The 11,202-nt window shown below is 34.5% G+C and overlaps 1 protein-coding gene across 2 annotated transcripts; it reads right to left on the bottom strand.

Annotated features, from left to right (window-relative positions):
• Positions 1-2,977, bottom strand: LOC110092684 (receptor-like protein 6). 2 transcript variants are annotated; one of them, XM_028693511.1, is made up of 2 exons: positions 2,852-2,977; positions 1-2,756 (listed from the first exon to the last, which is right to left on the bottom strand). In XM_028693511.1, exon 2 carries the CDS (start codon positions 2,686-2,688, stop codon positions 286-288), a length of 2,403 nt encoding a protein of 800 aa, XP_028549344.1. In that variant the 5' UTR covers positions 2,689-2,756; positions 2,852-2,977; the 3' UTR covers positions 1-285. The 2 variants fall into 2 exon arrangements, with proteins under 2 accessions (XP_028549344.1, XP_028549343.1); XM_028693510.1 differs by having other exon boundaries at positions 1-2,975.
• Positions 2,978-11,202: the final 8,225 nt, after the last annotated feature.

Genomic DNA, 11,202 nt, shown 5'->3' with positions numbered 1-11,202 from the left:
TTTTACCACCAATTTAGATCTAGTTGTGCATTAAAGAGAAGAATAGCTGAAAGACACTACTGACCTCTTTATATCCCAGTACAAAGAACAAATGAGAAAAAGTAGATATAAGGAGAAGTATAAAATACTCATGCAAAAGCTCATTGAGCCAACTATAAAGGCCAATACCATACGCCTGTCAATGCAGAACTTTGAATTACAAGATAAATTAAATCTAACATATGAACCAAAAAGAACCAAAAAAAAAAAAAAAACCACTTACCTGGAAGGAATCATAGTTTCATGTTATCCATGAGAAGGTCTCCTGCTTCTCCTCCTAGCTTTGTTACAGAACATGACATCAAGTATCAGAACGACTGCTATTGACACCCCAAATCCCACACCAAATAATATTCCTAATACAATCATGTAACTTCTATTATTTGAAGATGTGTTACCCAAACTTGGAGGTGATTTGGTTGTATTGTTTGCTGCTAGAACTGATGTGTTGCAAAAAAACCAATATAGCCCTTTATTTCCTTCAAATGAAGTGTTTGTGAAAGAGCATAATTGACCTCCTTGTGGAACTGTTCCAACCAGCTTGTTGTCGGAGAGGTTTAAATATGATAAGAAATGTAATGAAACAAATTCCTGAGGAATTTTACCAGAAAGGTAATTCCTTGAAAGATCTAATGACTCGAGCTGTACCAAATTTCCTAATTCTGGAGGAATTTCACCCGTCAAATAGTTTTGTGACATGTTTAGTACTTGGAGAGAGACAAGTTGCCCAATAATTGAAGGGATCTCTCCTTCAAAATGATTGTTGGAAAAATCTATTGACTTTGCGAATATGGCATATTTTTGCAGTGTCATTACTTGTCCCTTGTTAATGATGGTGAGCACATCTAGATTAAAGTATGGGCCTAAATGAAATAAAAGATCAAGGATTCCTTCTACTTTATTTATCATCATTGACTTAAAACTACTGAAACACTTTGCAGTTAAACTTCCACTAAAGTTGTTGGATGAGATGTCAAAGACATGCATCATAGGGAAAGCATAATTTGTCTCATGGCTTCCATCAAGAGGTCCAACTAACCCATAGAACTTATTAGATCTTAGAACAAGAATTCTTAGCAAAGACATATTTCCTAACCAATAAGGAAATGTATCCTTCAAGTTATTATTTCCCAAGTCCAAAATTTCAAGTGATCGACAATTAGATAGAGACCTGGGAAGCAATCCCTCTAATTGGTTGTCTCTAAGATTTATGGTTTGTAGCTCACATTTTGTACTAATTCCATGAGGTATGGCTCCATAAAGTTGATTTCCTCTTAGATTTAACACAAGGAGATCAATTCCATCTTCTAGCAAACATTGTGGAATAGTACCAGTTAGCTTGTTATTAGATAAATTAAGCATCGTGAGTCTAGTTAAGTTGCAGATGAATGGTGGTATTTCTCCAATCAGGTTATTGTTTGCAAGAGAAAGGAAAGATAAATGAGATTGTGAGGTGGTGTTGGAGGGGATTAAAGATGTGAACTGTTTTAGATCACCTATTCTCCATAACCAACTCGGTATTTTACCATGAATTATGTTGTTTGAGAGGTCCAGGTTGGTCATCTGATCTTGATATTTTATGAATGTAGGAATCTTAGTTAGATTGCAACCAACTAGTATCAAAGTTGACATCTTGGGAAATGAAGATGAAAAAGATCCATTATCTGCATTAAGCAGAGTTAAAGAAAATCCACTGTTTGAGAAGTCCAATGCGGAGAGATTCTTGAGACCCTTGATGAACTCCAACCCCACAACACCGTTGAAATTGTTATATGATAGATCCAAATGCACGAGCTCTAATAGATTCCCAATAGAAGATGGGATTGTACCATAGAATTCACAACTTGAGAGATCTAAATTTGTCAAAAACTTGAGGTTGCTAATCGAGTCAGGTACATTCCCTGAGAAATTGGTATTAGAAACCCACAAAGTTCTTAAATTACTGTACTCTGGAAAATCAGGAAGATAACCAGAAAGTGTTGGATTATAAGAGATGTCAAGATATTTCAAATTTCTCAATTGAAGGATTTGATTGGGAAAAAATCCATTAAATTTGTTACTTCGAAGGTGAAGCTCAGATAAGGATGAAAAATTGGCAAATGAATTTGGGATGTTAGAGTCCAAATTATTATCTGTAAAATCGATAATGGATAAAAATGGGAGCATGGGCAGAGAGGAACAAATGGCACCGAAGAGGGAGCAACTATACATTCTCAACAACTCAAGTACAGGGGTGGAATTGACCAGAACATCACACCATTCATTCTTATATGATGAGACATTTACATTGTCAAGAATAAGCTCCTTCAGATTGCTCATGTTTTGCAAAATCATCAGATTAATGGCTAGAGAATTGCTGGAGAGGTCGAGGAAAGTCAATTTTGTCAAACGAGAGATGCTAACAGGAACCTTCCCAGCAAATCCAGCATCAGAAAGATCAAGGCTTGAAAGATTTACAAGCCTGTCCCACCCAAAGTCCGGAATGGGAATTCCATCGAAGTTATTGTGGGCAAGATTGAGAGTGACTAAAGATGTGAGATTGAAGAGGCTAGGATCAATTGTACCAGTGATGAATCGAAGCCCTAGGTTGAGTCCAGTGATCCTTCCAGGTTCATCGCAAGTCACGCCCTCCCAGCTGCAGCAGTCCATTCCCGACAGCCATGACTCTGGCTTTCGAGTGGTAAAACCTTTCTTTAGCTGGAGAAGTGCTAAGTTCTCTGCTTCAAGGCATCGGTCAGCAGCAACACAGTTGATCAATAAAAGCTCTAAAAAGGAAAGCACGAGGAGGAAGACAACGAAGTTGAAATGAAACCTCTCCATGAAGAAGTTTAGAGCTTCCATTTGACAGAGGACACCAAAAACGAAGCTATAATGGGAGAAAGTAGAAAAAGTCTTGAGGGTTGTTCCGAGTCAAGTCATTTGGAAGACTTAGTAAAATAGGAGTTCATGACTTGCTTCGCAAAGTCACCACTCCAATCATTTATTGCCATCTAAGAGTCCCAACTGGCGTTAGTATGAGGTCAGCCTTTTCTAAGTTTCTTTCTTTTTTTTGTTAAATGTAAGGCCAAGGGCTGAGTAGGGGTGCGAACGAGTCGAGTCGAGCTCGAGCCACGAGGTATTAGAGTCAAGCTCAACTATCAAATGTTGAGCTTGAATTTTTTTTTTTACCACTCGCATTTTGGATTTCCCGCTCTCGTGTTTTGGATTTGCCGCCGACAAGCTTCGCCATCGAGCTGCTCGACGAGTTGCCGAGTGGAGCAGCGGCCTGTTTAAGCTCGATAAGCCGTCGAGCTCGAAATCGTGTTCGAGCTCGACTCACGAGCTCGATAAGGTCGACTCTTCGAACTTGTTACCGAGTCGAGTTCGAACTGGCTTGCGAGTCGGCTTGAATTGTTTGCACTCCTAGGGCTAAGCATCCATCGTTCTAAGTTGTATTTTTTTTTTTTAAATTTGTTTGTTCCTATGCTGGTAAAATTTAGCTTGTTTTTTATTAAAATAATATAAAAATTAAAATTTTCTTGAACGATTTATAAAAAATTAAAAGAGATATATGAAAAATTGAAATTTTATCCCAAGAATTTTATAAATATAATAATCAGTAAAGCTGAAAATTTAAAAAATCATAATTTGAATATATTTATTTATTATTAAAAAATAATTTTGAGTTTATAGGAGATGAATACAATTGAATAGAGTTTTTTTGTTGGACTAATATAAGTTTCACGCTCAAAAAAATTGTTCGTGTTTTTTTTATTTATTTAATGAATGAATTGAACACCAACTTAGATGAAAGCATTGAGGCTGGATTGGTGGTTTTTGGCGGTGCGAAAACCCTAAGAACATCTCCAAGCGAACGGTTGTTTGTCGTTCTTCCATCGTTCCAACCGAGCGGCATTTCTTACACGATTTTCATCGCGGATGAATAGTGCGACGCCAATATTGGTGTTGCACTGTTCATCTTCACCATTTTTTGTGTCTACCGAACTTGCTGAAGAAACGCGCGAAAGAAGCGAACAACCGTTACGGGGTAAAATAGAGTTCGATTTGAGATGAATCACGGTATTTTTTTAGTTTCACAACATTTTGGAGTGCAAAATGAGATTTTCCGTTGGAGATGCCCTAATACCTATATATGGCTTTAGTGCTTCCCCGATTAAAGACAGTAAGTTGTCGCGCACAAGAAGCACTTGTATGACTAATCTCGACGTTGCCTCTGCTTCTCTGCCTCTGACCTCACTTGGATTTTGGATCCGGCTTGAAGTTCTCGCTGCCACACAACTCTCCTTGGCCTATTGGTTGAGAGCTTTGGCTTCCAACTAAGAGGTTCAGGGTTCAAGTATATGTGTATGCTTTGTGTGTGTGAGTTTGCCTTAAATGGCCTAAATGTCCCCAAAAAAAAAAAAAAAAAAAAAAAGTTCTCGCTGCCTCTGCAGCTCTCCCTTCTTCCCTCATACGGCCAGCAGCACAGGTAAGAATTTGTTTTAGTTTTCTTGTTTTCTATAATTTTTTTTTAGCTTTTTTTTTTTAGTCTAAACAGAACATTTCGTTTAGAATTTAGTTTATAGATTAAAAAATTTGTTTAATTAATTTATAGTTTAGTAAATAAATTAGATTCAATACTAAACAGATAAAAAATCTCATTCAGTTTTCTATTTATATTTGTTTTCTTTTTCTTTAAGATAAACCAATAAAGAAAAAGAATTTGTTTTATTCTTTAGTTTTCTGTTTAGAATAAATTTAGTTTATATTTTTTTTTTATGTTTTATGTTGTTAATGCGCTTTAATTTGCACAAAGATTATAAAGAAATATTTAAAAATGCATCACAATTTTGTATATCATCACCAATAGAAGATTCAGAAAATAGGGATGATGTGAAAAATAAAAAAAAAAAGAATTCAAAAAAATGGTGAATCATCAAGAAGCACGGTAATAGAACTAGTTAATCTTCAATCAAATCCTAAAATACGTATACCTATTTCTGAATTTAATTTTAGCATTCGTGATCAAATTTTTGAAGATCATATTTGGAAAAAGGGACATGTTAGCCTCTCAATCATGACTTCACAATCATGATTTCACTCATTCTGATTTGATGATTCTTGTTAATCAGTTGGAAACTTGTATTATGGAAATGCAGTTTGATGTTCGAATTTCATTACTAAAAGATATAGGAAGTCTTGCTAAAAAAAAGATTCAAAGTAGGAATAAAATACTATTTCCCCTTATTTTTAGGCTGTTGAAGTTGGCATTAGTACTATGCATAGCAACTGCATAAGTTGAAAGAGCATTTTCTATAATGACCATTATAAAAAATTGATTACGCAATAGAATTATAGATCAGTGGATGAACGGTATTTTAATCTCGTATATTGAAAATTAAATTTTAGATTGTATTGACAATTATGTTATTATTCAATTTTTTTTTTTAAATATGGGAGATTGTTGGATTTTCAAACCATGCGACGTTTCAATTTTAATTATTATTATTATTTTTATTAGACAGTTATTTAAACTGCTTAGTTTTTGCTGTATGGATGTAATCCTGTGAAAGGCTTAATAGCGTGCTTGCTCTCTCAGTTTTTTTTTTCTTTTGCTTTTGAAAAGACAGAAGAAGTGCTCTCTGTTTTGTTCTGAATCCCGTGAGATATTTAGAGAACAGAAGTTTGTTTTTTCTCTGTTCTATTTTTTCTTCTCCAATTTTTCTTTGTTCTTTGTTGGTTCTATCATTAACCACACCCATAATTATCGCTTAAGACTTAATAGCTGAGATTTCTCACCCCATTTCATATGAGGAAAAAAATCATTAACTCATGATATGGGTAGTGTAACAGAGAATAAGCTCAATTGCCTAGTCTTTAATTTATCCTTTCCTACTTACCTATCTGGTTCTGCTTGGATGCACTACAAGTAAAAAAGGACTGTAATTTATTGGCTTCAATTATTTAAATTTTCCAAGAAAGAGAGATAGGGAGGAAAATAAATTACAATTATTTTTTCTTTAATCAATCTAATCAAGCACAAATTAATAATGTAGTTTAAGATTCCATTTGGGGCGACTTCTTTACTGCTTGCTAAGACTATTTTTTAGTATAAACTTTTTAGTTGAAGATAATTTTCAGCTAAAAAACTGCTTAAAAATAGTAAGAAAGTCATCCCAAAAGAAGTCTAAATCATTAGATCTATTCAAAACATAAAGTAGCAAAAATAAATTTGGTGTGCCTAGATATCTTTTAAAATAAATTTGTTGATAATCTTCATAGACTAAAACTTTAACGTCACAATAACTTCTTCGTTTTCTCTCTCGCTCCTCTATCGCCTCCTAAACAGAGACAGCTCGTGGCAGATATTTATGTCTTCTAAGATCTAAGGGTCATGTTATTTGCATTTTTAATTTTGATCTTACAGCTCTTCTTGGCTCTGGTAATGAAACAACAAACAAAACTATTATAATGTATTCTGACATTCCAGATGAGACGATAAATAGAACTATTTTATTTATCATGTGCATTAGAAAGATTAAGGTTCCCTATCATATTATTCACATACACCTTCAAATTCAAATCTTATTGGACTAATGTTCTATTAAGAATGGAAGAAGGTAGTTGAAAATTCATCTAGACCTATAGTAGAATTAGTATCAATAGAGAAGGTAATTTTCTTGACTTCCTCAGTATTAGTTATGGTAGTTAACATCACATTCTCCTTTTTTGAAATGCCTATAGAAAATAGATTCTCCAATATATTTCCTGGAGTATTACTATAAAACAGGTTTTTAAAATTATTACATGAAAAGCTCTAAAGTTCAATTAGAACAATAATCCAATTTCTTTAGCATTCTTTAATTTTGCATATTCAATATTTACTACACTTGGCCTTCATTAATGAATGAAATAATCTAGCTTTTATATCACAATCTTTAATACTTCTAAGGACCTGTTTCTAGCTGCCGCGAGGCTGCACTCGAACACCAAATGTAAACGCATTTTACGTTTTCTTCTCCCTTGTGAACAGTGGGATGGTTGTATAACAGTTTAACGTCAATATTGACGTCGCACTGTTCACAGAAATGCAATTTTGGGTTAGGTTTAGGGTATTAGAAAGACAATACACAAAATACTCTTTTTTATGTTAGAAATCGAGTTCAGTTGGAGATGAATTACTGTTTTATATGAATGTTACTGTATTTTGAGTTGGAAAATTAATTTTTCGATTGGAGATGCCCTAACACCAACTTTTTGTCTTGAGTAATCATTTTCCCATTATGGAATCCTCAACAAATTTGTTTTCATAGCTAATCCACAGAATAGAGCTAATCCTCAACAGAATTAAGCTAATCCACAGAATAGAAAACCCAGCCAAAAGGATTACCCACAAAACCAGTATCAATGAAGCCACATTCAACCATTGCAAAAAATTCTTCCAAGTCATATAAGGCTTCGTTTGAAACAACTTTCTTATCACTTTCTAACAAAATTTTTAATACAAATATTTTTTGAAATAAAAATTTTTATACTAAAAATTTACTTTAGAAAATAGTAAAAAAGTGATCCCAAATGAAGCTTAAGTTAGAAATTTTCCCACCCTCACTTTCATTATAGTCCAAAACACAAAAGGTTCCAAAATAATAAGTAAATGAGGTTTATGAATTCCAATATGATAATTGATTTTATTACTTGAAAAGGTACAAGTAGTCCCACTCACATTCCATAAAAGAGATTTAGGCTCGTTTGGGACGGCTTTCTTTCTGCTTTCTTAAAGTAGCTTTTTAGTACAATAAAAATTTTAATTTTTGCTAGGAAGCTATTTTAAGAAGCAATAATAAAGCCGTCCTAGGCTTCGTTTGGGACAGCTTTCTTATTGCTCATTAAAGCAGCTTTCTAATATAAAAATTTAGTTTTCGTACTAAGAAGCTGTTTTAAGAAGGAAAAAAAAATCATCTCAAACGAAACATAAATCTATTGTTAAATTTAATTACATTTGCGTTCGTCCAAAATGGAACCGAACAGACCAATTAAATTTGAAAAATAATTTGAACTGTCTGATTTTTTTTAATTTAGAACTGAAATAGATTCATTTAGCTAATCTGCAAAACAAACAATTTAAATCAACTGCATGCACAATCCTAACTCTTTACTTAAATGGTTTTAGTTAAATTGCTTAGTATTAAATCGTTTATTTTTACATTATGATGAACTTTTCTTATTCTAAATGATTTATTTTTTTATGTAATTGACACACTTTTGTAAAATAAAATTTGAAAAAGTTATATATATATATATATATATATATATATATATATTTTCGGGTAAAAAAGGGCCAATTTCGGGTCAATCCGAATCCACCCTGATTTTTGAAATGGGTCGAATTGTTGAATCCGAACCTGACCCGTTTGGGGTTCGGGTCAACCCAAACCTGAAATTTTCGTGACGCATTCGGGTCGGGTTTTCGGGTGGGGTCCAATATTGCATTCATTTATGATGATTTTCTTATTGCTTGTTAAAGTAGATTTCTATTATAAAAATATTTTTTATATTAATTTTTTTTTAAGGAAAAGTATATGATCGCTCCAACACACTTCAAAAGATTGTATTTTTTTTTGGATAGGAATTTAAATTGAGGGTTCGTTTGAGATGGTTGTAATTTTTTATAAATGGGCCTGCAAATCTACTGTGAAGAAAGTCAAACTTTAAAGCTATTATAGAAAACAGCTTCCAAGAACAAATTTTATTTTTAAATCATTGAAAAAATAGTGACCAAATAATAATTATGATTGTGACCTAAAAAATAAAATAATAAAAAAGCTCTCCCAAACTAAACCTAAATAAGAAAGACTCAACCTAGATGCTAGGGGTTTTTTTTTTTTCTTTTTTTGTCTGAATAAAAGTCAAATTCTTAATTCATTGATAGAAGAAAATTAAATCCACATGCTTCGTGAGCTATGCTAAGGTTTTCTCCTAGCTGGCCACCGGTCATTCTCGGTTTCTTCTAGCCGCTAATGTTCAAGTTTTTTTCATTTTTCTTCTGGTTGTGGTGTCCAGTTTCTTATTTTGTTATGTAGATTTTCCTCCTACAGCCTTCTCTAGTCGGCATGGTGGTTAATCGCGTGCAGGATCCTGATTTCCTTGACAATTTATCGTCTTCTCGATCATTTCTTGAGGCGCTTTCTGGTGTTTCCACCCCGATTGCATTTTCTAAGCTTAAAGCAGTTACACTCCGTGGTTGGTCGTCCTTTGGGTCTCTGAAGAGGAGGTAATCGCTTTGGCAGCGCCTTTCGAGTTTTCCCTGGTCAATTTCTTCCTTGATCGCTGGCCATCCATTGATGCTATTCATAAATTCTTCTTTAATATTAAACTCAACGGTATTTTCTCTGTTACTTTGCTTAATGCTAAGCATGTGTTGATTAAATTGAGCAATGATTTGGATTTTAGTAAAGTGGTCTCTTATTTTGATGTTAACGTTGAATCCACTGTTATCCTCATTTGGGTTTGTTTTCCTAACTTGCGCTCCTACTTCTTCTCTTCCCGTATTATACATGGTATGGGGTCTTTGTTCGGCAAACCCCTCAAAATGGATAATGCAACGACTGTTGGCTCCCGGCCATCTGTTGCTTGTGTACGTGCTTGTGGAAATGTATATTACCAAACAGTATTCGGATCATATTTGGCTTGGCCCGTATAAACTTGGCTATGTTCAATGGGTGGAAATGGAATAATTTCCTAAATATTGTGGTCATTGTAAGTCTATTGGACATTCTATTTTGGAGTGTGATCAACTGCAGCCTAGGCATCCCGAAAAAGCTAAGGTTGTTCCTAATTCTTATACCAAAGGTGTTAAGGTGGGGTTTCGGTGGTGGCGTTGCTGGTTGTGCAATTGCAGTCAGACGCAGAAGATGTTGCGGGAACAGTTGACGGGATTGTTTCATCTCCTGCTCCTGTTCAGGTGATTGCTCCTCCTTTGAACCTATTGAATTCTACTATTGTGCCTTTACCTTCCCCTCCCTTAGTTTGTGTAATGTTTCGAGATCTTCTTTTGAACCTGAATTGGTTCCAATTGTGGCCGGAAGTGAGGATGTGTTGTTAAGGGATCATAAGTCAGTTTCTGCTATGGTTTTTATTGAGTCTGTTGATGTTGGTGCGGAACCAGTTTCCTCTGATCCTCGATTTTATGGTGGTGAGGTTGGAGATTTGTCTTGTGGTACTAATCTTATGGCTAGCTTATCTATGAAGGTATAACGACCCAAGATCCGTGTAGCGAAAAGATTCATCTGATCGATCATTCATTTTTTTTCTTTCTTTTTCAATTTCTATCGGTTTCCTCATCTATCCATCCATACATATATCCAGAGCCAGAGATAATTTCATTACAGAAAAGAAACAGCAGCGGATACTATAATTCACAATTCACATATAGTACAATCAGAGAACAGACAAAAGAGTCCAAAAGAAATATCTACACTAGCCACACAGGCTACAAAAGAAAGCCTACCAAAGGCTACAAAACAAAAAGCTGCACTCGACAGAAAGATCTTCAGACTGGAGGCCCTGCACCTGAAATATTAACCACATATAATGAGCTTACAAAGCCCAGCAGGTCACCAAAGCCTACAACTGAAATCAAAGCACGACATTGAAAACGATATGCAGGTCAACCAAATCAAATCAATAGGCTATGATCAATGAATCTATGCAGGTACGGAAATCAAATTAAAGCAGATCAAATCCATCAATAGTCAATAATAAATACAGCGGTAAAAACATCGATAAATCAATTTCCCAACAATCAAATCAATCAGTGCAGCGAATCCATCAATAGTCAATAATAAATACAGCGGTAAAAACATCGATAATTCAATTTCCCAACAATCAAATCAGTAAGTGCTTTCAGTCAATGTCTATCAATCAATACTATAAATCGTGTCCATCAATACTATCAGTTCAATCAATCGGGTCGTCTAGTCAATTCGTTGTATCTATATCATTCTTACAAATCAGTCAATCCAATTATGTAATACGATTACTACCGCAGCGAGTACGGTTCAATAATGACGACATACAATGCTACAATAGGAAAATCATCCCAATCAATAAAGCACTTTCCACTCATTTTCATCAATCGGATCGAATCCCAATAAACTTGATTCGACCTGACTACTGTAGATTTAT

This window comes from Dendrobium catenatum, unplaced genomic scaffold (genome assembly GCF_001605985.2).
Source record: "Dendrobium catenatum unplaced genomic scaffold, ASM160598v2 fragScaff_scaffold_313, whole genome shotgun sequence".
NCBI lineage: Eukaryota > Viridiplantae > Streptophyta > Magnoliopsida > Asparagales > Orchidaceae > Dendrobium > Dendrobium catenatum.
Note: the sequence above shows the minus strand (reverse complement) of the source record. Positions and strands in the feature narration are given on the sequence as shown.